Source organism: Camellia sinensis, chromosome 6 (genome assembly GCF_055761805.1).
Source record: "Camellia sinensis isolate YWXY chromosome 6, ASM5576180v1, whole genome shotgun sequence".
Taxonomy (NCBI): Eukaryota; Viridiplantae; Streptophyta; class Magnoliopsida; order Ericales; family Theaceae; genus Camellia; species Camellia sinensis.
Window position 1 is genome coordinate 33583002 of NC_138966.1, and position 26229 is coordinate 33609230.

The 26229-nt window shown below is 37.8% G+C and overlaps 2 protein-coding genes across 7 annotated transcripts; both read left to right on the forward strand.

Annotated features, from left to right (window-relative positions):
• Nucleotides 1-242: 242 nt before the first annotated feature.
• Nucleotides 243-22326, forward strand: LOC145792617 (serine decarboxylase-like). 6 transcript variants are annotated; one of them, XR_014332168.1, is made up of 4 exons: nucleotides 243-5185; nucleotides 5288-5480; nucleotides 20839-21443; nucleotides 21977-22326. XR_014332168.1 is itself a non-coding variant. In XM_082873657.1 (4 exons), exons 2-4 carry the CDS (start codon nucleotides 5360-5362, stop codon nucleotides 22043-22045), a joined length of 267 nt encoding a protein of 88 aa, XP_082729783.1. In that variant the 5' UTR covers nucleotides 243-5185; nucleotides 5288-5359; the 3' UTR covers nucleotides 22046-22326. The 6 variants fall into 6 exon arrangements, 2 of the variants coding, with proteins under 2 accessions (XP_082729783.1, XP_082729784.1); XR_014332169.1 differs by having other exon boundaries at nucleotides 21990-22326; XR_014332170.1 differs by having other exon boundaries at nucleotides 20842-21443.
• Nucleotides 22327-22760: 434 nt separating this feature from the next.
• LOC114310433 (uncharacterized) lies at nucleotides 22761-23678 on the forward strand. The gene is made up of 2 exons (XM_082876036.1): nucleotides 22761-23049; nucleotides 23182-23678. Exons 1-2 carry the CDS (start codon nucleotides 22761-22763, stop codon nucleotides 23676-23678), a joined length of 786 nt encoding a protein of 261 aa, XP_082732162.1.
• The last annotated feature ends 2551 nt before the right edge of the window (nucleotides 23679-26229 follow it).

The following is a 26229-nucleotide window of genomic DNA, read 5'->3' on the forward strand; positions in this document are numbered from 1 at the left end:
GAATTTTGAAAGTTGGCCTTCGGTAATCTCGAATTACTGGCCACCACGGCACCATTCTACTATGGGCGGGTTGGGGTCGTGACACCCCACGTGGCCGACCAACCTCCTTGCTGGTCTAGTTGAGTTCGGTAGCCCTTCTAGGGTAACCTGGGTTCGTTTCTTCCCTTCGGGGATCTTCTATTGAAGTACAAAAAAAAAAAGGGGGGGGGAAGGGGGGGAGGGGGGTTTACTAGATTCTTAATTTAATGCGTCCATAGTGACCGTTGTGCTTGTTCTTCCACTATCATCTTCCAGATTTGTGATTGGCATTGTGTTTGAGGAGTAATTAGTAGAGTCTTCATGACAAATTTGACTAGTGAATCTGCTACCTCTTAACCATCTAAGGGCGAGAGTTCTGTTATCCGTTCTACTATGACTGATAATCTCAACCCTGGCCTTAAAATCACCACCTCTCTATTCAATAGTCAGAATTACCTAGTGTGATCGCAGAGTCTGATTATTTTCTTGAAGAGCAGAGGGAAGATGGGATATGTTGATGAGAGGGTACAGGCACTCAGTACCACATACCCTCGTTATGATCAGTGCGAGATCACCAATTCTCTGATTATGGGCTGGTTGATGCATTCTATGGTACTGGAGATTAGAGAAGGCTACTTGTCTATGGACACAGTTCAGGATATTTAGGAGTCTGTAACTACTACTTACTCCAGGAAGGGGAACTTCTCATAGGCTTTCAAGTTACGTTGCTCCATTGAAAGGTTGGTACAAGGTGAGATGACTATCCTCCAATATTTTACCTTCCTTAGCAATGGGTGGAAGCGGCTTGATCACCTTCAGGATTACAAGCTTGTCTATCCCACTAATTCTGCTGGTTATCGGAAGTTTGTGGAGTAGGAGCAGGGTTTTGGGTTACATTATTTGGTTTATGTTGCATCTGGTATTTTCCTCATTTTATCTTCAATTAGTGCCACTTCTAACTTCATGCATTTGTTTCATATTTGCATGCCACTCATCATCTCAACATTTTCATTTCTAGTACCCTGAATTTTTTAAACATGTTACACTGATTTTTTGCCCATATAAATGAAAAATGTTTAGTGTTGTCTCTATAATATAAGATAGTTAGTGTGCAAACTTTCAATAATATTTTATCTGCTGTCATTGAGAGTATAAGCCATAGCATTATTTCTTGAAAAGTAACATAAATGTTCATCAAACAAGAATAGGGATCTTGTAGACCTAGCATCATGGTTAAAAAGCAAAAGAGGATGCATTGATATGGTTTTTTTTTTTTTTTTGATCAACAACAAAAGCTTTATTGATAAATAAGAAAAGGAATTGAGGATGAGGCATCCTCTTACAAAAGGACAAAGAGAAAACAAAACAAAATTGAAAACCCCTAAACAAGCTAAACACGGGCAAAATCCTACATATCACAAACTGCCAACCAATCTCTAGCTACCAAAAAAAGAGGAACTCCCTTAAATAAAGAGTTCCTCAACACCCAGAAAGAAGTTAAATGACAAGCATTATCTCACAAACAACCCACTTCCCGAAACTTTTCATCAAACAACCTTGCATTTTTCTCCCTCCATAGAACCCAAAAAGTTGCAAAGATAGCACAAGACCAAAGCTTTTTGGCTCTCTTTGATCCTCCAAAAGTGTGAAAATCCACTAGGAGCATATGCGTACACCTTTTTGGGGCTACCCACACCACATTTCCCAAAGAAAACAATTTATGCCGTAAATTTAACGCTATTGGACAATGCAAGAATAAATGATCCGCGGATTCCCCATTTTTAGAACACAGAATGCACCATTGAGGATTTAGAAAACGATTGGGCCTCCTTTTTTTGCAATGTATCATTTGTCAAAATGCCTCCATGAACCAAGGCCCACATGAACACCTTTACTTTTAGGAGAACACAAGCCTTCCAAACTTTTTTGCAAAAAGGAAACTGAGGAACATGAGGATTATCAATGTTGTACTCAAAAAAAGACTTGCAAGAAAATATCCCGGACGAATGAAGAGCCCAAACCCACTTGTCCTCCAACAGAGGAGATAAAGAAAAATGATCAATTCTAGCCAATAAAGAAGTCAACTGAGAAGCCTCCCTATCATTAAGATTCCTAGAAAAATCAAAATTCTAGGAAATTGGAGCCAAAAGTGAGCAAGCCATGGACGTAATTGAAGAATTATGAGAACGAGCCACTCTATATAGATGTGGGAAATCGACAGCAAAAGAAGACTGACCCATCTAAACATCCTCCCAAAATCGAACAAGTTCCCCATTGCCCACCCGAACAGAAAGATGACGAGACCAACATGTGAAAATTTGAGAAATAGACTTCCAAGGAGCACGACAGTTACCCCTCAAAACCACCCGTGAATCCCTACCATTGTCATGAGTCCCATATTTGCTTCTTATAACCGAATGCCATAATGAATCAACCTCAAGGGGAAATCTCCATAACCACTTGCCAAGAAGAGCCATGTTCCTAGCCACAATATTACCGATAGCCAAACCCCTCTTCTCCTTAGGTAATGACACTAACTCCCAATTCACCAGGTGATCCTTTTCCCCCTCATCCTTCCCTTCTCAAAGAAAATCCTTCATCAACTTTTCTAGAGACTTTGCCACCGTAACCGGAATCTTGAATAAAGATAAATAATAAATAGGGATACCACTCAAAACAGACCTAACCAAAGTGTATCTACCTCCACGTGATAATAAAGCCTTACTCCACCCTTCCAATCTCTTGCCAATCTTTTCCACCACAGCAGACCAAAAAGCTTCACTCCTAAGATTACCCCCCAATGGAAGACCCAAATATTTAAACGGAAGTAACTCTATACCACATCCTAAAAGTGACGCACTGTTTTGAAGTTGATCTTGCTGCATATTAATACCCACCACATGACTTCTTCCCAAATTGACCTTAAGCCCTGAAACAATCCCAAAAAGTCTCAAAATCGAATGAAGATTAACTAGCTAACTTTCATCTCTTGAGGAAAAAAATATGGTATCATCCGCATATTGTAAATGAGTCACACTAACTTTATCCCGCCCCACCTCCAACCCCGCAAAAAGACCTGCTTCTTTAGCTCTATCAACCATCCTTCCCAGAACATCGACCACCAAAATAAAAAGAAAAGAAGATAGTGGGTCCCCTTGTCGTAGCCCCCGCGAAGCCATAAAGCATTCCCCTAGTTTACTGTTCACTATGATTGACATTTTACAAGTTGACAGACAACCCCTAATCAAAGATCTCCACCGCCCACCATATCCCTTCTTATCCAATACAAAATCCAAAAACTGCCAATCCACATGGTCATATGCCTTCTCAAAATCTATCTTAAAAATAAGACATTCCCTTCCTGAACTCCTATATTCTTCCACTACTTCATTTGCTACTAAGGCAACATCTAAGATTTGTCTTCCTTTGACAAAAGCTCCTTGCGCCCTAGACACTGTATCCCCTAAAGACATCCTCAGTCATTTTGATAAAACCTTCCCTAAAATCTTATTCAACGACGTTACCAAACTGATAGGCCTAAAATCTCCCACTCTAACAGCATTCACTTTCTTAGGAATCAAACAGATGAACGTAGCATTTGTTTTTAAATTAACAACCCTCGACTCATGAAATTCCAAAAACACTTTCAACAAATCCCCTTTCACCACCTCCCAACAATCCTGAAAGACCGCCATAGAGAAACCATCCAGACCTGGAGCTTTGTCTCTTTCACAATCAAAGACCGCCTCTCGAATTTTCGATTCATCAAAAGGCCTTTCAAGCCATGTTGCAATTGTCGGATCAATGGTTCCCCACTCCAGTGCTTCAATCCCCAGTCTACTCATCTCTTCCTTCAAATAAGCTTAGAATAAAAGTCGTAAATGCCGCTGACAATTTGATTCTCCCTTTCCACCATTACCCCTAGGCTTATTTCCAATCTCTTAATGAACTTCTTCTTTCTTTGCCTATCTGCAACCTTGTGAATTTTTTTTGAATTAACATCCCCTTCCATCAACCATTTGATTTTTGCTTTTTGAGCCCAAGAAACTTGTTCCCCAAAAGTCAGCTCTTTTAATTTTAATCTTAACTCCGATCTTTCCCTCCTAAAAGACTCAGCTAACGCCCCTTGCAACTCTAAAGCGTCTAACTCTACTATTCTACTCATCACCTCCTTTTTTGAATACTCCAAATACCCAAAAACCTCCATATTCCAGCACTTCACCTTCTCCTTTACCAACTTCAACTTTCTCATAAATTTAAAACCCTCCCAACCATGACAGCTAGCATTCGTCCACCATTCCTCAAAATTTTGTTTAAAAGATGTATGCTCCAACCACATGTTCTCAAATCTAAAAGGCATCAGACCCCGCATTGATATGGTTTTTGCCTAAATCTAAACAATCTGGCATACATTGTAGTGTCACCAACTTTGTGAAATAGGTGAACATGGTGTTGCTCTTGTGTGTTCTATTTGTGTTATTCTCAGAGGTTATTTCTTTTCATCTAGTTTTGAATTGGCTGTTGTTAACTCTTTTGAACAGATTTTTTTGATCTTGTTACTTGGTACTTCTTGTTATTTCTCTTAGTCTTAGAAGAAAAAGTACTATGAGATTTCAGTTCTGATGTGTTTCTTCCACTATGTGAACATGGGCCATCTCAGTCTCTCAAATGTGGAAATATAGTGGGATACAAGCATTTGGGAGGTTGGGGAGAGAATTTGAAAAATTGATGGAACTCCCTCTCTCTCTCTCTCTCTCAAACACAATTGTGATATAATTTTATCATTAAATTAGTTTTTGATAAAATTCATGCTTAATTGTTTTCAAAGTTGTATTCAGGTATTTATATCAATTGAAGTTTTAAATTTTTTTATTTTACATCATTAAAATTTACGACATTGTTGTATCTCGTATAGAGATCTATGTTTTGCAACAGGGTACCCCTACAATCTTGATTTCAGTTATGGTGCTTTGGGATAGTTACAACATTTCTCTATTAACAATCTTGGCGATCCATTTATAGATAGCAACTATGGAGTCCATTCTGGGCAGTTTGAAGTGGGTGTATTGGATTGGTTTGCCCGCCTATGGGAACTTGAGAAGAACAAATATTGGGGTTACATTACAAATTGTGGAACAGAAGGCAATATTCATGGTATATTAGTTGGGTTAGTATCAACAGGCTTCATTTTTGTGACCTTTTATTTTTATGATGTTTTGACCTATCGTGTATCTTGTCAAAGTTTAAGAAGATTGTACTGATTTTGCAGGAGGGAAGTGTTTCCAGATGGCATTCTGTATGGCTCACGTGAATCACATTATTCTGTTTTCAAACTACACGAATGTTCAGGATGGAATGTGAAAAGGTCGACACTTTGGTCTCAGGTGAAATTGATTGCAAGGATTTCAAAACTAAACTCCTTTGCCACAAGTGCAAGCTAGTAATTATCAACGTAAACATTGGTACTTCCCTCCCTCCCTCTCTCTGTCTCTCTCAATGTAAACATTGCAGTTTCATGCTTTCTCAACTCGTCGAATCGAGAAGTCTGCTATTATCTACATGATCATCTTTCTATTAATTATTGACAAATAAGATTACACTCAACCATTTTGGCTATCTAAGTGTACAAGCTATGTTGTGATGTGAGATACTTTATGTCACTAGAGTTGCATATATGTATACTAATTTATAGAGTCTTTGTTTCTTCCAGTCAAGTGGAAATGGAAGTCTTCTGCTTCACTTGCCTTTATATTGGTCTTTAACAAGAGGGCAGGTACGAATTGTGCCCGTGCTTTGTATCTTAGATTAGCTCTTGTTTTTTATTCCATTTACCTCTCTTCGCAAAGAGAATTTGTGAGTAGTGGGAGTTTAGGATGGTGGAGCACAATTTGAATTTTGTGAAATTACCAGTTTACCTTTATTTTAGAGAAAGTGTTATGGATTTGTTTTAGAAGAATACAGGGAGCACTAAAACAATAGTCAAGCTTAATATAATTGAGTGATGAACAAGAAAGATTAGGCAGTCTAACACAAGATTTTCAAATTAAATAAGCTATAACAAACACCCCCATTAAAAGTAAGAGAAGGCTTGCCAAAATTTGGGAATTTGTCAAATCTAGTGCCATTTTTAGTGAAAATCCTAAGTGATTCGTGATTAGATCAAAATTCAAATATTCCAAATCCCAAAAATCCAAAACACACAATCTAAATCAACAAGCACTTACGAGAGTGATTTAGATTGTTTGTTTTTCAGAATTAATAATAAATCGACACAAACGATTTTAACGTGGAAAAAACCACAATTGGACACCTCCAACTGTGATTAAAAAACCACGGGCGAAACGCCACTAATCAATCCACTACTGAAGTAAAAAAGATTATAAAGATAACATACAAATTACCCAACTCAGTCAATTTGTCTTCGAATCTTCTGTAACTCTTTCTCCACGACTTCGTCTCGGAACTGATCAATCCTGAAGTTGATTCCACAACCTCACTTGTTGAATTAACAACTACGTATAAGATCAAACGCCTTTTGAAACTATACGCTTGAATCTTCGGAATCCACCGAAGAGAACTCTCACTTGAATTTAAAGTAACCAACACCTTGATGTATGTATTTTAGATCATGAGTGAAGAACTCTTCTCAAAACATCAAGGAAAACTCATCAAAACTTCAGAAGAAGACTTCAAACAAAACCCTAGGACTCTTGAAAAAGATCTAGGAAAAAAGTCATCCTAAAAACAACCTAACAGATATAAATAGGAATCCTGAATCCACGATCTCCGCTCGAGCGCCCAACATCCCGCTCGAGCGGCTTCAACAAAATACGCGTGTGGTACCACAGAGATCCGCTCGAGCGCTGTATAACCCGCTCGAGCGCAAAATCACGCACTCCAGTACTTTTACAGACCTGTCGAAATACTGAGAGACCACAAACTCCGCTCGAGCGTCAATGTCCCCGCTCGAGCGGGAAGAACAAAAACACTGACAAAATAACAACTTTAACAACACAAAGTTTTGTATCCGGATTTGACAATCAAGGGTCCTAACAATCTCCCCCTTTGTCAATTCCCAGACAAAACCTTTCTAAACAAATGTCCTTAAACAAACGCACTAAACAAGATTAAAAACAAATAAAAAAACTCAAAACAACTCTAAACAACCAATCTTGCCAATCTTGAAACAACTCTAAACAACCAATCTTGTCAATCTTGAAACAACTCTAAACAGCCAATCTTGTCAATCTTGCCAATTCTTCATCCAACATTCACCTGTGAAAAAACTAGCAACATACTAGAAAAAACCAAAACTTGTGGAACTATATAAGAATATATCAAATCATCCATCCGACAGAACCAACGAAACAAAATATCGATATGAACAAAATAGCCAAGTGACATAACCAAATGAACAAAATACCCATATGAACAAAACAAAAATAACCATCTAAAACAAAAATGTATCATAACTAGAGACCAAATCATCAGAGTACCATTAATATATCATCAATATCACAGCAAGAACCAAACTCTCCCCCTTTTTGACCGGGAATCAAGAAAGCAAGAAATCAAGCACCAGGTGGAGGAGGGGGCGGCTGAATCGTCAGTAAGGAAATGATGTGGTCCAGCTGCGAAGTAGTGTGAGCGGCAGTCTGCTCCATCTGACCAAGACGACCATCAAAGGCATCAAAACGGGCATCGAGAAAGTCTAACCTCTGGGTCATAGCCTCCTCAAAACGCTGAAGCTGATCAAGAAAAGGGAGAGGGGGAACTGGTGGAGTAGGATCCTCCTCACCCCCGGCGGCAGCAGCATCATATTTAGCCTCCTCAGCAAGTCCAGCAGTGGTACCTGCAGAAGGATCAGCCTGAGAAGACTCCCCCTTAACATGAGCCCGACTCTGAGAAACAGTTTTCTTGGTGAATGGTCTGGAGGGGAAGGCAAACTCATCATCCTCTAACATGCGAACCCCAAGGTCAGACAACAGACGGTTGATCAAACAACCATAAGGAAGTCCTAACTGTTTATTCCCAGAAACACCTATCATTTTTCTAATGATCAGGGTAGCTAGATTAATTGACATGTGACGTGCAATACAGAACAAAATAAAACCTTGGTCTTGATTAATTTCTGAGGAGTGAGTGGTCACAAGGATGTTGGCACAAACAATCAGATTAAGCAGTCTAAACTCCGGAAGAAGTTCAAACTGTTTAATCAAGGCACCCGTAGGCCAAGGACGGGAAGTACCACATAACACCTCAGTCACATTAGTGAAATCACAGGTAGGACGGCCCGGCACAGGAAAAGGATAGTGTTGAGGGTACACTTGATCAACCTTAAGAAGATGGCGAATGAGTGCAGGGGTGACAGAAACGGATTTGGACCGGACCCAAGTAGTGAATGAAGGCTCAAAGTCACTTATTTGCTCAATATTGCAGTAAAATTCTCGCACCCAATCGAGATTTTGACGCCCAGAAAAAGACAACACCAAATCACCACCTAGAGGATCAAACAATGGATGGATAGGGATGGATTCGAAAGTGTTGGGATGGATTCGAAAGTGTTGGGCTGGACAGTCCGTTCTAGGTGAACAGTGCGAGCCTCAAAAGATTTATGGAACAACTTGTCTTGCTTAGCATTTGGAAACCTCTCAGAATTAAAGGTAGGACGAGACACAGTTGCCTTTCGGCGTTTAGGGGCGGACATGATGAGATGAGAGAGGACTAATACCAGAAAACCCAACAAAGCCAAAAAGAAACCAAACCCGAAGAGCAAAACAAGCACAAGACAGAGACCATTAGTAACATTAAACGCATAATGCATAATCATGGATGACAAATTTCAATGATATCATTTCATAAACAAGGAAGACAAATATCAATGAAATGCAGAATGCAAAAATGTGCATAATGGCAATGGCAGAATATCAATGGCCTAGTGAAGCTAAACATGGATATAAAAACAAATAGAACTCCTATGGCAACACTTCTCCATCTTGTGGTCAAAACAGGGGCTCAAACAGGTAGCACAAACACAAAAACCGCAAGCATGTGGAACTCACAACCCTAGGTCAAATGGACAACACTGATTTCATACACATAAACATGAAATGCAACATGAGGAAGACAGGACGATGCAGTGAAAGAGTGTGTGAGAGAAAAAGGGAAAAAAAAATGAAACCCAACAAAAAAAACCAAAAAACCAAAAGACAACCCCCAAAAGTGCCGAAAAATCAATCAAAACAGAGGAGAAGAGAGGGTAAAACTTACCAAAAGTGAAATCAGTAAGGAAGAGGAAGAAAGAAGGTGAAATCGACCACGCAAAGCCCACGAACCAAACCCTAGGTCTGAGAAACTGAAAAGGAGGGGAAAAAATGACCTGAAGAGTCGAGGGAGGGAGTTTTATATAAAATCGGTCCGCTCGAGCGTAGGAATGAACGCTCGAGCGTGCTTCAAGGCAAGCTGACACCCGCTCGAGCTCAAATAAGAACGCTCGAGCGCGAAAATACCTCTCTCAGAACTGTAAAGCAAAGAGCAAACTACTGCAAGACGAAAAAATACGCTCGAGCGTACAAAGTTCCGCTCGAGCGGGACTCTTTTTTTTCATAAAAACAAAATACTCAATAACAAGAGGGGAGACCCGAAACAAAAGGAGATGAGCACATTCAGCCAGAACTGAATACTAAGATGAGATAATCCGCAATTCATGAAGTCTGGAAACTTGCAGTTGTGAAAACAAAATGACACTGAACATCATGAGCAAAGCAGATAAAAGATAATCAATGATCATAAGCTACATGAGAATGTACAACTCAAAATCCAACATGAGAGCTCACAAAAAAAATGTGTGTGTGTGCAATCCATGAGAGGTCACTGAGCTAGAGTTAATCCTAGTAGTGATCGGATGGCTGGACCTCCATCAAGAGTAACTCAACAATACAGAGAAAAGTCAAACCACTAGGAATCACGGGGTATTTGTTGAGTAAATGCGGAGGCTCCCCCTCAATCAATGAGTCCCCTTTTTTTTTTTATAACATTTTCTTTCTTGTGGGCACTCACTGGTGGCTTTCACGCTCAAGAGTATGGAAACCAAACCAGAGAAGAATGAAATCATAAAGGATGGTCTGGTTGGTGCCTCTGAGGTAGCCTTTTCCTAATGCCCGGACTTCAAGGAACTGAGGGAGAAACCGTGGAAGTGAAAACAGATGGTAGATGGTTAAGAGACTCAACATCACCCATGATATGCTAGTATCGGTCAATTCCACTGTAAAAGTATAAGAAACACTGTTAGTGGTCCATAGAGAACTTTGATCACATGTGCGGAAACCCCTGCAACAATTAATCTCAAGGATGTGTACAGAATGAGATCATGAGGTTAATGAGCATGGGCATTCAAAATGAGCTATGACCAATGAACAATGAGATCTTGTATGCAGCATGAGTAGTGTACAAAAAAAAAATGGATGCAAGTAAAACAGATATCAATGATAATAAGATTATCACATCCAAGCATTCATAAGGCAAAAACATTTACACCTACTCAAGAAACAAGTAACACTCTAGTGATCGAGCATGACACCCAAGGTCTTTCTAAGGAACTCAAACCGAATAAGATCAAGGGGTTTTGTAAAAATATCAGCTTTTTGATGCTCAGTGGGAATGTGCTCAAGAACAACAAGGCCCTCTTCCACTAACTCTCGAATAAAATGATGACGAATGTCAATGTGTTTGGTGCGAGAGTGTTGGACAGGATTTTTTGAAATGTTTATAGCACTTGTGTTATCACAGAAAAGAGTAAGAGTGTTCTGTTCTATCCCATAATCATGAAGCATTTGCTTCATCCACAACATTTGAGCACAACAACTCCTTGCAGCAATGTACTCAGCCTCAGCAGTCGAAAGAGAGATGGCATTTTGCTTTTTACTATGCCAGGAAACCAGATTATTCCCAAGGTAAAAACACCCCCCGGATGTACTTTTCCTATCATCAGCACACCCTGCCCAGTCGGCATCAGAAAAACCAGTAATCTCAGCTGTAGTATCAGTAGAAAACCAAACCCCATACCCCAATGTCCCATTAACATATTTAATGATGCGTTTGACAGCAAGAAGATGAGACTCTTTAGGACTAGCTTGGTAACGGGCACAAACACCTACACTGAAAGCAATATTAGGACGACTGGCTGTGAGGTACAAAAGACTCCCTATCATACTCCTATAAAGGGTAGGATCAACATCAATACCAGAGGAATCTTTGGAGAGGTGAAGACTGGTGCTCATGGGAGTGCGTGCATGTTTGGCAGACTCAAGACCAAACTTAGACACAAGATTTTTCGCATACTTAGACTGAGACACAAATATGCCTGAAGGAGACTGTTTAATTTGAAGACCCAAAAAATAAGACAATTCTCCCATCATGCTCATCTCAAACTCATGTGTCATGCAATCCGAAAAATATTTCACAAGATGTTCAGCAGTGGATCCAAACACAATATCATCAACATAAATCTGAGCAACAAGAATATGGGACTTAGTTTGTTTCACAAATAAAGTCTTATCCACACTACCCCTTTGAAAATCATTATCAAGAAGAAATGTAGTGAGTCTATCATACCAAGCTCAAGGGGCTTGTTTCAATCCATATAAAGCCTTGTCTAACTTGTAGACATGATTAGGACATTTAGGTCCTCAAACCCTTTTGGTTGCTCAACATATGCCTCTTCTTTCAAGTACCCATTGAGAAAGGCACTTTTCACATCCATTTGAAACAATTTAAAGCCAAGAAAACATGCAACACCAAGTAAAATACGAATAGATTCGAGACGTGCAACTGGGGCAAACGTCTCATCATAGTCAACACCCTCTACTTGTGTGTAGCCTTGAGCAACCAACCTAGCTTTGTTCCTAACAACTGTACCATTCTCATCAGATTTATTTTTAAAGATCCACTTGGTACCTATCACATTCATGTCTCTAGGTCTGGGAACTAGAGTCCAAACTTTGTTACGTTCAAATTGACCTAATTCTTCATGCATAGCATTGACCCAACTATCATCAAGCAAGGCTTCTCTAAAATTCTTAGGTTCAATTAATGAAACATAACACATATGTGATACCTCATCCCGAATCTGTCTTCGGGTTTTCATTCGATCCGAGACACTTCCAATCACCTGTTGAGCTGGATGGTTCAGTTTCACCCTTGCTGATGGTTTTAGCTCAGGACTTGCGGTGATAGAAGCAACAGGAGTGATATCCTTTTGTGCACTCTTTGGACTTGCACTTACCTGTGAGGATAGAGCTGTAGCAATTTCTTGTGATTGGTCCCCAGATTCTCCTTGATTTTGTGGTTCAGTATCCAAGATTGGAGATTCATCATTGTCATCCTCATTTGTTGTTGGAGTAGGTGCACCTGTGTCATCTATAACCACATTGATAGATTCCATTAAAGATGAAGTTCGCAGGTTATAGACTCTAAAAGCCCTACTAGTGGTTGAATACCCTAGAAAAATACCTTCATCGCTTCGGGAGTCAAATTTGCCCAAAGGCTCTCTATCTTTGAAGATGTAACACTTACCCCCAAAAGTTTTGAAGTATTTTACATTAGGTTTCAAGCCCTTCCACAATTCATATGGAGTTTGTAAAGTGCCGGGCCTTAAATACACGCGATTTATGACATAAACAGCAGTATTTATGGCTTCGGCCCAAAATTTTGGAGGAAGTTTCTTACTAAGGAGCATGACCCTAGCCATTTCTTGAACAACCCTGTTCTTCCTCTCAACAACTTCATTTTGTTGTGGAGTAATGGGTGCAGAAAATTCATGCTTAATTCCATGTATATCACAAAAATTCGAAAACGAACTATTTTCAAACTCACGACCATGATCAGTTCGGATTCTTATGATACGATCAATGGAAATACCTTGTTCATTTTGGATTTTAAGGACTAAGGCCTGGAAAGCATCAAACGTATCAGATTTTTCCTTTAAAAAATTTACCCATGAAAATCGAGTAAAATCATCAACAGTTAAAAAAATGTATCTTTTACCTCCGATGCTTTTAGTGCGAGTAGGACCCATTAAATCCATGTGAACCAATTCGAGAGGACGTTTGGTTGTAAAGCTGTTCACCTTTTGATGAGGGGCACGGGTTTGCTTTCCAAGTTGACATGGTCCACACACATGGCTCAAATTCTTACCCAGTTTAGGTATTCCCCTCACAAACTCTTTGTTGGCTATCTTAGTTAGGTCTTTGAAATTCATGTGACCTAATCTTTGATGCCACAGGTCAATGTTACTAATGATGGAAAAGTGACAAGTGAGATCATTAGTAGTAACAATCCCATAGCAGTTATCAGATGTGCGAACCCCATGTAAGACAGTATTTCCCTTTTTATCCAAAATTTCACATTTATTTTTTGAAAACAATACTTCATGATGGGAATCACACATTTGACTAATGCTTAAAAGATTTGCTTTAAGACCATCAACTAGTAGAACATTATCTAGCTTGGGAAGACCAGCAACACTTATAGAGCCCTTACCAATGACTCTCGAAGTGCCGCCATCTCCAAAGGTAACAATTCCTCCTTCATATTTTTCAAGGGAGGTGAAGTAGGATTTGTTACCGGACATATGACGAGAACACCTACTATCAAGATACCACATGTGTGAATCACGTGCTTTTAGAGCAGTGTGAACAACTAAACAAGTCAAATCATCTTTTCTCACCCAAATCTTTTTAGTCTTGGTATTCCGCCTAGACATGTAAGGTTGTCTCCTAGCCCAAAAAGTATTTGAATTTCTACTCTTTTGAGACACCTTACCAAACAATTCATAGCAATAAGGACGTATGTGGCCATACCTACCACAGTGATGACAAATAAAAACCGGTTTTACCTCCTTTTTGTTGATCTTACCAACTTTAGGTAGATGAAGAGAGAGATCAGCCTGGTCTACCTTCAATTTTCCCTTTGCTTGAGTCTTCTTGTCATGTGAAGTAGAGGCATGTCCTTTGTGAGCTGTTGCACCATAGCCTAACCCGCTTTTGTCGCAACCCATTTGTTGAGACCCGAGGATGTCTTCTAAAGATTTGGAACCTTTGTTCCACATGGCAATAGTGGCTCTAGCAACACGAAGCTCTTCATCCTTTTGACAGACTATCTCTTCCAATCTGGCTTGTGACAGCTCAAGACTTTCAAGCTTTTCTTCATTTGTGGAATACACCTTCAGAAGTTCATTCCTTTCAGTTTCACAGGATAGTAGTTTTCCACATAAGTCTTGCCTGTCACTCGAGATCTTGACGATATTCTGCTTTGCTGCTACAAGTTCTCCTTTCAGCCTGACATTCTCACTCTCACATGTTTTGATCTTGAGAGAGAGTTTGTCGTTGGTTTTGGATAAATTCAGAGATTCCTCGTATAGCTTTTCATAAGCTTGTTGTAGTTCATCGCCATTGATCTCATCATTGTCATCAGATGTTTCATCATCCTCTTTTTGCTCTTCATTCTCCTTTGCCTCTTCCAATCTAGCAACTAAGACTGAAAAGTTGCTGGATGGTGGTGAATGTGAATTTCCTCCTTCATGGAATTGGCTCAAAATTTCCCATACCTCTTTAGCCTTTGTGCAACGAACAACCCGTTGCTGTTCTTCAGTAGAAATTGCTCCACGAATAGTGAATAGGGCTCTCTGATTGCTCGGATTGTCAGCCCTGTCTGTATCTTCTTCAATGGCCTGCCAGCCTTCTGGATCAAAAGCTCTCAGAAAAGCCCTCATTCTGATTTTCCAAAACAGGTAGTTACTCCCATCAAAGGTAGGAGCAAGATATAGGTTCTGACCACGAGCTAACTCTGCAGGCTTTGGAAGAGTTTGAGTGAAAGTGGACCAAAATGCCATGAAAGCACTATCCCCGTCTTCTCCAGATTCAGGTTCTTCAGGTTCTTGCTCCGACCCGCTTTCATCATCCCAAGTTACAGTGTAGACTTTCTTTCGATTCTTTTTCGAAGGGCATTCAAGGGCAATGTGACCAAACCCTTGACATTCATAGCACTTGACCCCTTGCCCCTTTACAATCTTCTTTTCAGTTTTTGGAGCAAGTTTTGGTGGAAAAGTTTTGGGTTTTTCATTACTCTTGTCTTTAGAAATAGGGTCTCTGAAATTAGGCTTCTTTTTCTTCAAAATTTTTTTAAATTGTTTAGTAAACATAGCCGTCATTTCAGATTCTAAATCAAATTCAACCTTCGGAGTTTTTGCAGACTCATGAGCACTAGTGAAAGCCATACTTTCTTTTTGTTTTTTCTTTGAAATCTGGTGGGCTTCATAAGTCTGCAAGTTTCCAACCAATTGATCAAGCTTGAGGGTATCAACATCCTGAGCCTCCTCAATGGCTGTCACTTTTGGTTGGAACCTCTCGGGTAAAGACCTCAAAATTTTTCCAACAATTTTAGCTTCCGGGATTTTTTCCCCGAGTGTGAAACAGGAATTCACGATATCACTAAGTTTTGCATAGAAATCATCAAACGTCTCCTCATCGTGCATAAAAAGGGTTTCAAAGGATGAGGTGAGACGTTGAAGTTTTGACCTTTTGACAGAAGTAGTACCTTCGTGAATTGTTTCAAGAATGTCCCAAGCCTCTTTTGCTACCTCACACGTGCAGATACGACGAAATTCTTCAGGTGTGACGGAGCAAAACAGGGAATTGAGAGCCTTACTATTCCAACTCGAGTTTTGGTAATCAGTCGTGTCCCATTTATCAAGGGGTTTAGGAATATCAACACCATTAATGGTGATAGTAGGTTCACTCCACCCATAGATTACGTTGTGCCAAACTTTCTCATCGATGGATTTTAAAAAATGCTCTCATACGAGCTTTCCAATAAGAATAGTTTGTACCATCGAGTAAAGGAGGTCTATGGGTCGAGTTACCTTCACGAATAGAATCCATATCACTAGTCACACAAAATCACACTCCTATATTTTTTTTAAAAAAAGAGTGACCTGCTCTGATACCAATTGAAAATCCTAAGTGATTCATGATTAGATCAAAATTCAAATATTCCAAATCCCAAAAATCCAAAACACACAATCTAAATCAACAAGCACTTACGAGAGTGATTTAGATTGTTTGTTTTTCAGAATTAATAATAAATCGACACAAACGATTTTAACGTGGAAAAAACCACAATTGGACACCTCCAACTGTGATTAAAAAAACCACGGGCGAAACACCACTAATCAATCCACTACTGAAGTAAAAAAGATTACAAAGATAACATACAAATTACCCAACTCAGTCAATTTGTCTTCGAATCTTCTGTAACTCTTTCTCCACGACTTCGTCTCGGAACTGATCAATCCTGAAATTGATTCCACAACCTCACTTGTTGAATTAACAACTACGTATAAGATCAAACGCCTTTTGAAACTATACGCTTGAATCTTCGGAATCCACCGAAGAGAACTCTCTCTTGAATTTAAAGTAACCAACACCTTGATGTATGTATTTTAGATCATGAGTGAAGAACTCTTCTCAAAACATCAAGGAAAACTCATCAAAACTTCAGAAGAAGACTTCAAACAAAACCCTAGGACTCTTGAAAAAGATCTAGGAAAAAAGTCATCCTAAAAACAACCTAACAGATATAAATAGGAATCCTGAATCCGCGATCTCCGCTCGAGCGCCCAACATCCCGCTCGAGCGGCTTCAACAAAATACGCGTGTGGTAACACAGAGATCCGCTCAAGCGCTGTATAACCCGCTCGAGCGCAAAATCACGCACTCCAGTACTTTTACAGACCTGTCGAAATACTGAGAGACCACAAACTCCACTCGAGCGTCAATGTCCCCGCTCGAGCGGGAAGAACAAAAACACTGACAAAATAACAACTTTAACAACACAAAGGTTTGTATCCGGATTTGACAATCAAGGGTCCTAACATTTAGCATAAAATTAAACCAAAATTTAGCAACTCAAATGGAAATTGTACTGAAGCTCTCTTTTTTGCCGAAGCGGCAATATATGTAGTAATGACAAATGCATTGAAGACGCTCATAGCAACATCTATTGATGAGCAAGTCCAAGAATTGATCGTGAGGCATAATTATTAGGTAGATGCAAAATTATTAGGTAGATGCAAAATTATTAGGTAGTTACGAAATATCATATGACATTGTTCATATGGTACTTCTAACCAATAAAAAAAATCACAAAACACACTAGGTAGACATTTCGTCTCCTAATTACTTAACAAAGGCAGGTCAACATTGTCACACCTGTAAACATATTCGCCGCATCATTAGTCGGGAGCATTATATGAAAAACATCCCGTGATACTCCAGGTTTACAGACACACGCAAAGATCAAAACATTTCCAAAAGACATTCACATGTTATGGTTCAAAACTTTCAAGCAAAACTACATTCTATCAGGTAAACAATCAGAAGGTCGTAGATTCGAGTTCGCATTTTGATATATGAGTCAGATTTTATGCCGAGTCTCACCATTGGTGGCATTAGGAGATTCCTTGTTATTAAAAAAAATAAAAATAAAAATAAAAACTGAAAATCCTATAAAACGAACCACGGAACTGCAGTGTCCTTGCAAATGGCGTCAAAATATAGCATATACAAAACAAGAGAACAAATCTTTGGACAACACAAATGCCGAAACAGAAAATTTCGTGGACCATGCTAAGTCCATGTCTGTTCATACAATCACCAACAAATTGATCAACATGTCCAGTTCATAGACCTTGCTGTGAATCATAACAAAGGAGATGAACAGAAAGATAACTTACTAAGCTTCTTGCTAATGCAATCTTTGTCTCAAAAATGACCATTAGACTAATAAACTTCAAAATGGAAGCAACTGATCACTTATATAATCCAACAAATCAACAGTGTTAACTCAGGTACTAGAAAACAAACACACCATAAAGGACAGAGATGCGGACCAGGAACCATGTAACTAACTGCACCAAAATCAAAAACAAAAATAATAAGGGTCCAGCAATTAGTTCTCCAAGCAAAATAATAATAATAATAATAATAATAATAATAATAATAATAATAATAATAATAATAGTAATAATAATAATAATAATAATAATAATAATAATAATTCAGGCTACTATTTTAAAATTAATGAACTGCAGAATGTACGAGTGGTCAAACATGAACATTTTCTCAGGTTAGAAAATATGTCCATAACAACAGAAAGTAACCCTGGAAACAAGATCATGACATTTTATTCTCTCTGTCTCTCTTTCTCTCTCTGTCTCTCTCTCTCTCTCTATATATATATATATTATTAGGCTCCCAAAAAATGCACTGTCAACATTATGAGGGCAACTTGGAACCAATACATGAAGCACCATTGATAAAGATGTAATGTAATTCCTATGCAAATTGTTAGGCTCCAAAAAAATACGTCAACAATTAACAGCACTGCACACATGAAGGGGCATCAATCAGCTTGATTTAATGATTTTAGTATTTAACTCCTATCAGTTCCCTCTAATCGTGGAACATAGAAAGCTTTTAAAAATTTAAAAAGTTAGTTTAGTTCGTCACCATTAGCAATAAATTATCATCACTACCATTATTTTTGTCCTGATAATAAAGTCAGTACAAATTACAGGGAAATATTAGAAATAGACGGTTAAAGGCTAAAACTCTCTTTTAGTGTACATTGTAAGTTAAAAAAAAAAAAAAAAAAAAAAAGAAGAAGAAGAAGAAGAAGAAGAAGAAGAAGAAGAAGAAGAAGATAAAATTTTATTCAGAAAAAGACCATAAAAGCGGCTCAAACCAGTACACTAGATGTATACAGAAAACAAAACAAGACATATTAAATTGTATTGAACAGGACATATTAAAATGCAAGGCCCTATTCTTCTTCTCCAATAGAAACTATCTATAAGTCAAGGTCTTCTGATCAAAGTAGAAGGATGAATTATCCACTTCTTCTCCAATAGAAACTATCTATAAGTCAAGGTCTTCTGATCAAAGTAGAAGGATGAATTGTCCACTTGCCTAAATAGGCAGTGAATTTGAGCCAAATCAAAGGCAGGAATTACCCAGAAGAGAAGAAAACAGGGAATTGGTAAGAAAGGCATATAAAAAGGATAGTCCCGGTGCACAAGGCTCCTGCTAACCTGGGGTGTGAAGAGAATTAGATGTACACAGTCTTAACCATCCATGTAGTGAGACTGTTAATGTGGTTTGAACCATGATGCCTATGTTGCAATGGTAAGAAAAGGCATAGCTGTGTGTAAAGCAAGAGGAAAAAGAAAAGAAAAAGGCAAAACCCTAGGCAGTAGACTGGTGAAGCAAACTTCTGTAGCCAACTATGAACGGTTGGGATGAGATGTATGTATGATCAGACACACAAATTGAGACTAAAAGGACATGACAAAAAACTACGGATGGATAGGATCTTTGATTGTTGAAGAAAAGAGGATACATATACTCCACCAAAAGCACCACATTTTACCCAGCAACACCAACGCCACCACACCCATGCACAAAGTACAACTATATAATTCACCAAGTGATTGTACTCTGCCATGTCAACAGCCACTATTGCTCTCTAGCAATAGGGCTGTCTAGAAAAGAGGAGGAAAAGAAGAAAAAAGGACAGATATTCAAGGAAAGAAAGAAACTATTGGCAGCTAGTATCCCTTGTCCTTCAAAAGAGGGAAGACATACTAACTATATAAAACTGCCACTTCTTTTCCACCAGCAAGAAGTCCATGCATCTCTGTACAAATCTTCAATAACTCCTCCTTGCTGATTCCCATTGCACCAAAGCTGCTGACACCTCGTTCACTTCTAGCAACCTCCATTAAAATGTCACAACCACCACAGCACACCACCACAAATGACCACCTCCACACAACAATCCCATTTGAAAATCTTGTAAAATTTATCTAACTTTTCCTTCCACAGCCTAGAGACATGATACTATGATAGTGTTATTTATATCCTAGTATAGACCAATACTCAAAAATATAAAAACAAAAACAATAGGGTAAAGCAATGTATGAAGCTCCAACTAAAGTAGCTGGGTATAATAAAGGCAATACATACACAACCTTATCCCTATTTCTACAGAGGTAGTTTTCGTCAATCAAATCTGCACCATCAAGAACCACTGGGCAAAGCAGACCATTTAATACTAAAAAACATAAGATTAATAAAATTTCATTTGCAATCATGCAATATTCGCGACAGTACAAATCCTTGATTGACCCTATAAAATTGTTTCTTAAGGTCAGGATTTACCCTTTGACCTAGAACTAAGAGTATCACAAATAAGTGTCAATGTAGTTACATTATAAGTTCTCTGCTCTAATGAATTTAGATAATGAAAGGACGGAAAAAACTTGGGTGTTAATTTGGAGACATGAACACATGAATAGAGACAACATAATTAAAGAGGAATTAAGGTGAAGCATTCACTTGTAAAAGCAGAGTTTGTCTCAATTTCTAACTTTGTAGCAAATATATTCATGGTTGGAATATTGCTTACTTCTGTTAAAACAGAGGGTAATTGCAGCATCTTTGAGAGATAAAAATAACAACAATAGAAGAGCTCAGTAAGTTGGCTTTTCTTTCTGTGGAATATGTATACCAATTGAAATTTGGGTGCTGGATAGATGTTGTGAAATGTCCATCTAGATAAGGTACGAACTTAGTGCTAAACAAAATTACTTAAACATATTTTATATAGGTAGAATGATATCTACTACAGATTACGGTGCAGTAGTAAAATATATTCTGTTTTGATTCCAAGTTCTAATAATTTTTTGTTCCAATTTTTCTATAGTAGTTCAATTATGGTGGAATCCAAGCTAGAATCAATAGTGAAACATTAGAAGGTATTTCTGAACCAGAAAATGGAATTGTGCATGATGAATCTCAAGTGGATATTGTTTCAAGCTGGAATATTGCTGAAAACCCAAGGCAACTCAGGTAGTCACCCAACTATTGTTTTTCTATGTTACTAGTACTTTTAAGATATAAGTGACATTGAAACATTACTTTATGCAATTTAATATGACATAGTTAAATTGAATCATTTAGTCACTAGCTTCATCAGCTACAATGTATTATTTTATATGATCTTCTTTCTTCATATTCTGACTGATATCACTGTCTTTTGGGCTGTTATACAGGATCACTCCAATTTGATTGTCTCTCATTTACAAAAATACCTAACCCTATTGGGTTATCATATATATAGAAAATAAGAATTCATTCTTTGTTATGTCTAATTATATCTGGTTGTTGACTTTATAAATCAAACTTTTATTTGCACATGTAATTAAGTACTTAATTAACTTCGTTTATACAGGTGGGTTAACAACTTTGGTTGACATGCCTCTTAACAGTTTTCCATCTACAGTTTCTGAAGAAACTTTTGAACTCAAGGTATGGATGGTTAACAACATTAATTTTTCATTTTTTTTTCCATGGAGGCTCTGCTTAAAGTAAAAGCCTGTTTATATCTTTCTGTTTAGAAATTTAATTTTTCTTCTTTAAATCATTATAGTAAGCTTGCAATAATAATCCTATCTCAACTCACTTACGTTGTGTTTGGTTGAGCGATTTGGGAAGGGATTTGGAAATGGAAAGGAAAAAGGTGTGTATGTGAAATGTAGGTATATTTTATTTACATTTAACCTTTCTCTTTCTCTTTCCCTTTCCAAATTATTTTTCAAATTCCCCAACCAAACACAGCATTAAAGAGAATTTTTCTTAAATTATATTTTTGTTTTTAATGTTGCTATAAATTTGCCACATGGTTGGTGATTTTCTTTTTATCTTATTTTTTCAATTTTTTAGTGTTTTCCTCTTGGCTCATTGTGAACTCCCCCTCTAAATTGTGAAAATTGCCTGAAATCAACTTTACTGTTTAAAATTGTCACAAATCTATTTTGTCATTCTAAAATCTCTTTTGCTAGGTGATAAATGCAGGTTTGAAGCAATGTGGTAAGAGTTGCAAGCTTAGATGGGCACCCTCGTCCTTGTGATAGGAGCAAGTGGATTTGCTGCAGCTGCGACTGCTGTAGGAATTGTTGCCAGCAGTTTTAAATAATCTCTTAATAGTTTTGGATATGTTTAGAAACTTAGATATGCATAGTTTCGAATGGTTTAAACTTTTTGGACAGTTTAGAACTTAAGGATATAGTTTTCGAATGTTTGGAATATATAGACAATTGTTGAATGTTTATAATTTATGGATATAGTTTCTTTTTGATGTTTTAAACAATATTTTGGTGGTTGATTGATATTTTATGATGCTTGTTTGTAATATTTGTTAGATTGTACAAAATTGGTCAAATAGAACCTGCTGAATTTAAAAATTAAAAAAAAAACTGCATATTCTACGGCCGGCATAATAAGTCATATTACATATTTTACGGCATACAATTAGCGTCGTTATTTGTCTTACCAATTAACGGCGTGCAAAAGTAGTCGTAGAAAAAGTAACGACGACGCACAAAATTTGCCGTTAAATAGTTTTTAACGGCGTATTCTAGCACGTCGTAGAAAAAGTAACAACAACGCACACAATCTGCCGTTAAATAGTTTTTAATGGCGTACGAAGCATGTCATTAAAAGTGAATGACTTTTCATGACTGCTCATAATATGACGCGCGCTGCACGTTGTAGAAGGGTTTTTACAACATGCATTGTGCGCCGTAAAAACCTTTTTTTGTTATAGTTTTGTTGAGTTTGATTAGTATGTTTTTAGATGTGCTTGATGTGTTTGACGTGATAGTAGACGATGACAGAGCAGAAGCATTCTACCTATTTGACCCTTTACAATCCTTTGATTTTGTGTTTAATCTACATTTGATGAAATCCGTATTGGGAATTACAAATGATTTGTCACAAGCATTACAAAGAAAAGACCAAGATATTGTGAATGTGATAGGATTAGTAGAAGTATGCAAGCAACAACTCCAAATGATGAGGGATAGTGGGTGGAGTTCTTTGATGGATGAAGTTTCCTCTTTTTTTAACAAACATTGTATTGATGTTCCTAATATGGATGACTTGTATGTACCTCGAGGGAGATAAAGGTGTATAGATCAAGAAATGACAAACTCTTATCACTACTTCGTCAAGTTGTTCGATTTTGTCATTGATATGTAACTCCAAGGGTTGAATAATCATTTTAATGAGGTGAACATTGAGTTGCTTCTTTGTGTTGCATTCCTAAATCCATTCGATTCATTTGTTGCTTTTGATATGACAAAATTGATCGTTTTGCCCAATTATCTAAAAGACTTTTCAGCTATTGAGCTTACAGAACTTCTTATTCAGGTTGAGAATTTTATCATTGATATGCGGTCTAGTGTTGAGTTTTCAAATTTAAAAGGAATCAGTGACCTTGCTTGGAAGATGGTTGAGACTAGAAAAGAGAGAATTTATTTCTTGGTTTACAAACTGTTGACTTTGGCACTGATTTTACCTATTGCGATTGCCACAATAGAGAGGGCATGTTCTGCGCCAAAGATTGTAAAGAACAGGCTTCGCAATGAAAATGGTAATCAGTTGATGAATGATAACCTAGTTGTGTATATTGAGGGAGAGATTTGTAGTAGCATTCCAAATGAGGCTATCATGCATCATTTCCAAAATATGGAAAGTCTTTGAGGTTATTTGTAATCAAACCCCGTATTTTATCAATGAATATCTAAGATTTTGCTTTGTTCTTAGTTCAAAATTTGTGCTTCTTTCAATTGTCAAATAGGAAAATTTTCATTAATGAATTCTAGGCAAGTTCTTAGCCCCCTTGACAAAAATCATGGTTTTGCCCTTGAGGATTGCTTGTTGAAGGAGACAGAGAGCATATATAGAGTAAAAAGGCATTTGTGTTTAGTCAAAATTGGATTAGTTCACTCCACTTGTGGGGGAAAAAAATGAACATGCATATGAATTAGAAGAAGAAAAAAGAAACATAAAAAGGAGCAGAAGCTATTATTATTATTATTATTATTATTATTATTATTATTATTATTATTATTATTACGTTCATTCTAGAATTTGTGGATGATGCTAGTGTGAATTAAATTTCATGTTACTCATTTATAATTTGTTTAAGAAATTAAAACAAATAAGTTTGAAACGAATAAAATTGGGTGTGGTTGACGGTTCAAGTTGAGCTTGTCAATACCAGATTGAGTATGAATTCCGTCACTTTGAAAGTTCAGCAAATAATAACTTCAAAGTATTCCTTTATTTCCAAGAAGTTGTCTCGTGGCTGTATTTCTATCTTAAAACAATGAAACACATAATTAGTTTGTCTAATATATAAGATGTAACGCCCTCAAAATTAACCCATTATATATATCATTGACATGCATTATTTAAAGAAGACAATTTATTAATTCATTCATCAGAGTATTACTAAATAAAGCATTACATGTAACATCGAATAAAATGCCCTACAGGCTTACATCTTTCCAAGCCAGCACTTGGATTCAAAAATATAAGTTCTAATCTCAATACAAGAAAAGCCCTAGGCTTGAATGTTTACATGCAAAACTATTAACTAAAGGTAGTCTTCTTCAATCCAGAAGCCAAACCCTCCCAAGCTAAGTCCTTGGAGGTAGTTTATCACCTGAACCTGAAAATGATGTTCCCATAAAGGGTGAGCCACAGCCCAGTAGAAAAATACTAAACCAAATATAAGCATTGAATAAAGCTATAGCATTCAATAGATGGTTAACCAAGATAATCAATTTTATCATTAAACAGTCTCATGACACTAATGTCTAAGACACATTTCACTTTCCATTATTATCAACATGGCTCAGAACCTGGCCAAACTTACAACAGTGGATTACATATCATATTCCCATTACTTCCAATATCAACAAAACAAATGAGACTCATGCTCATATCAAAACACTTCATACTTCCCATTTGATACACATTTTAGTGCTGTATCAATAATCATGTAAAAACACTTCAATATAATAAGCACACATAAAAATGGTGCTAATGGAGTCCATCCCCTATCTCCTCCCAAACAAAAATCCGGTTTAGAGGTCCATCCCCTATCTTCCCCTAAACCGTGGAGTACATCCCCTATCTCCTCCCACACACAAAACAATGTATGCAAATGCAATGCTCAATCAATACACATATTTTCTGTATCAATGCCATAGTCAAAATTAATGACTTAACCAATGTGATTAGTTTCAGTTATTCCTAATCCACATGCAATGTCTACAACAATCACGACTATCCTCCACCGATAGCCCAAAACAGTTATTTCTAGACTGAAAATAAATATAACAACAATTCAATAGGTGAGTGGTTTAAATTATCCAACTACACAATTTAATCAATGAATTCCTCAATTTCATGCATTTCACCAATTTCCCCAATTTCCTTAAATTAATTATACAAATTAATTTATTAATACAACTAGGATTTTTCCCAAAATTACCAAAGTACTCCCAACATATCAAAATACCAAAACTTAGAACAAAACTTATAGAATGGAGTAGGAAATCCCTACCTTGAAGTGAAGAACTCGAATGGATAAGATGAAGATGAAGACCCAAATTCCAAAGTGCTCCAAACCACCAAATGTTCAGATTAAATGGAAGCCCTCGACTCACTCTATCTTTTTAACAAAGGACTTAGGGTAGAAATACACTCTAAGTAGACCAAACCTAAGAGAGAAGGTGTGTAGGGAGAGGGAGAAGACGGTTCTAGGGTTTTAAAATCAAAAAGGAGATGAAAAATGATCTTGAAAGTCGGATCTCGAATTTTTATACCAGTCGCCCCGCTCGAGCGTGGAAACCCCCGCTCAAGCGCCACTCACAGACTCCCGCTCGAGCGGCCAAACTCCCGCTCGAGCGGCGAATGCACTCTCCCAGAAGTTTTTGCAGACAGGTCCCCGCTCGAGCTCCCAACTCCCCGCTCGAGCGTCACTCACGACTTCCCGCTCGAGCGTCCAATCCCCCGCTCGAGCGGCCAACACTACACAGGACATACTGGATGGGTGTATTCCCCGCTCGAGCGTCCAAACCCCCGCTCGAGCGGACAAGCCAAAATCTGGGCAACTAGACTTGGTTCCTAAGCTCAACCAACCTGCTCCAAAACTTCCCAACACAACCCAAGACTCAAAATAAGAAAATAATGAATGACAACAACAATTATACAATGACGGAATCTACGGAACCTAAGTCCG

What these genes read in the sequence shown, in the direction of transcription:
- LOC145792617 (XM_082873657.1), top strand. Translation starts at nt 5,360, where the DNA reads ATGTTCAGGATGGAATGTGAAAAGGTCGACACTTTGGTCTCAGGTGAA. An exon ending in AATTATCAACGTAAACATTG is followed by an intron (nt 5,481 to 21,366) that starts GTACTTCCCTCC and finishes TCGTTTATACAG; the next exon opens with GTGGGTTAACAACTTTGGTT. An exon ending in AAGAAACTTTTGAACTCAAG is followed by an intron (nt 21,444 to 21,976) that starts GTATGGATGGTT and finishes CTCTTTTGCTAG; the next exon opens with GTGATAAATGCAGGTTTGAA.
- LOC114310433 (XM_082876036.1), top strand. Translation starts at nt 22,761, where the DNA reads ATGTTTTTAGATGTGCTTGATGTGTTTGACGTGATAGTAGACGATGAC. An exon ending in CTCTTTTTTTAACAAACATT is followed by an intron (nt 23,050 to 23,181) that starts GTATTGATGTTC and finishes TGTAACTCCAAG; the next exon opens with GGTTGAATAATCATTTTAAT.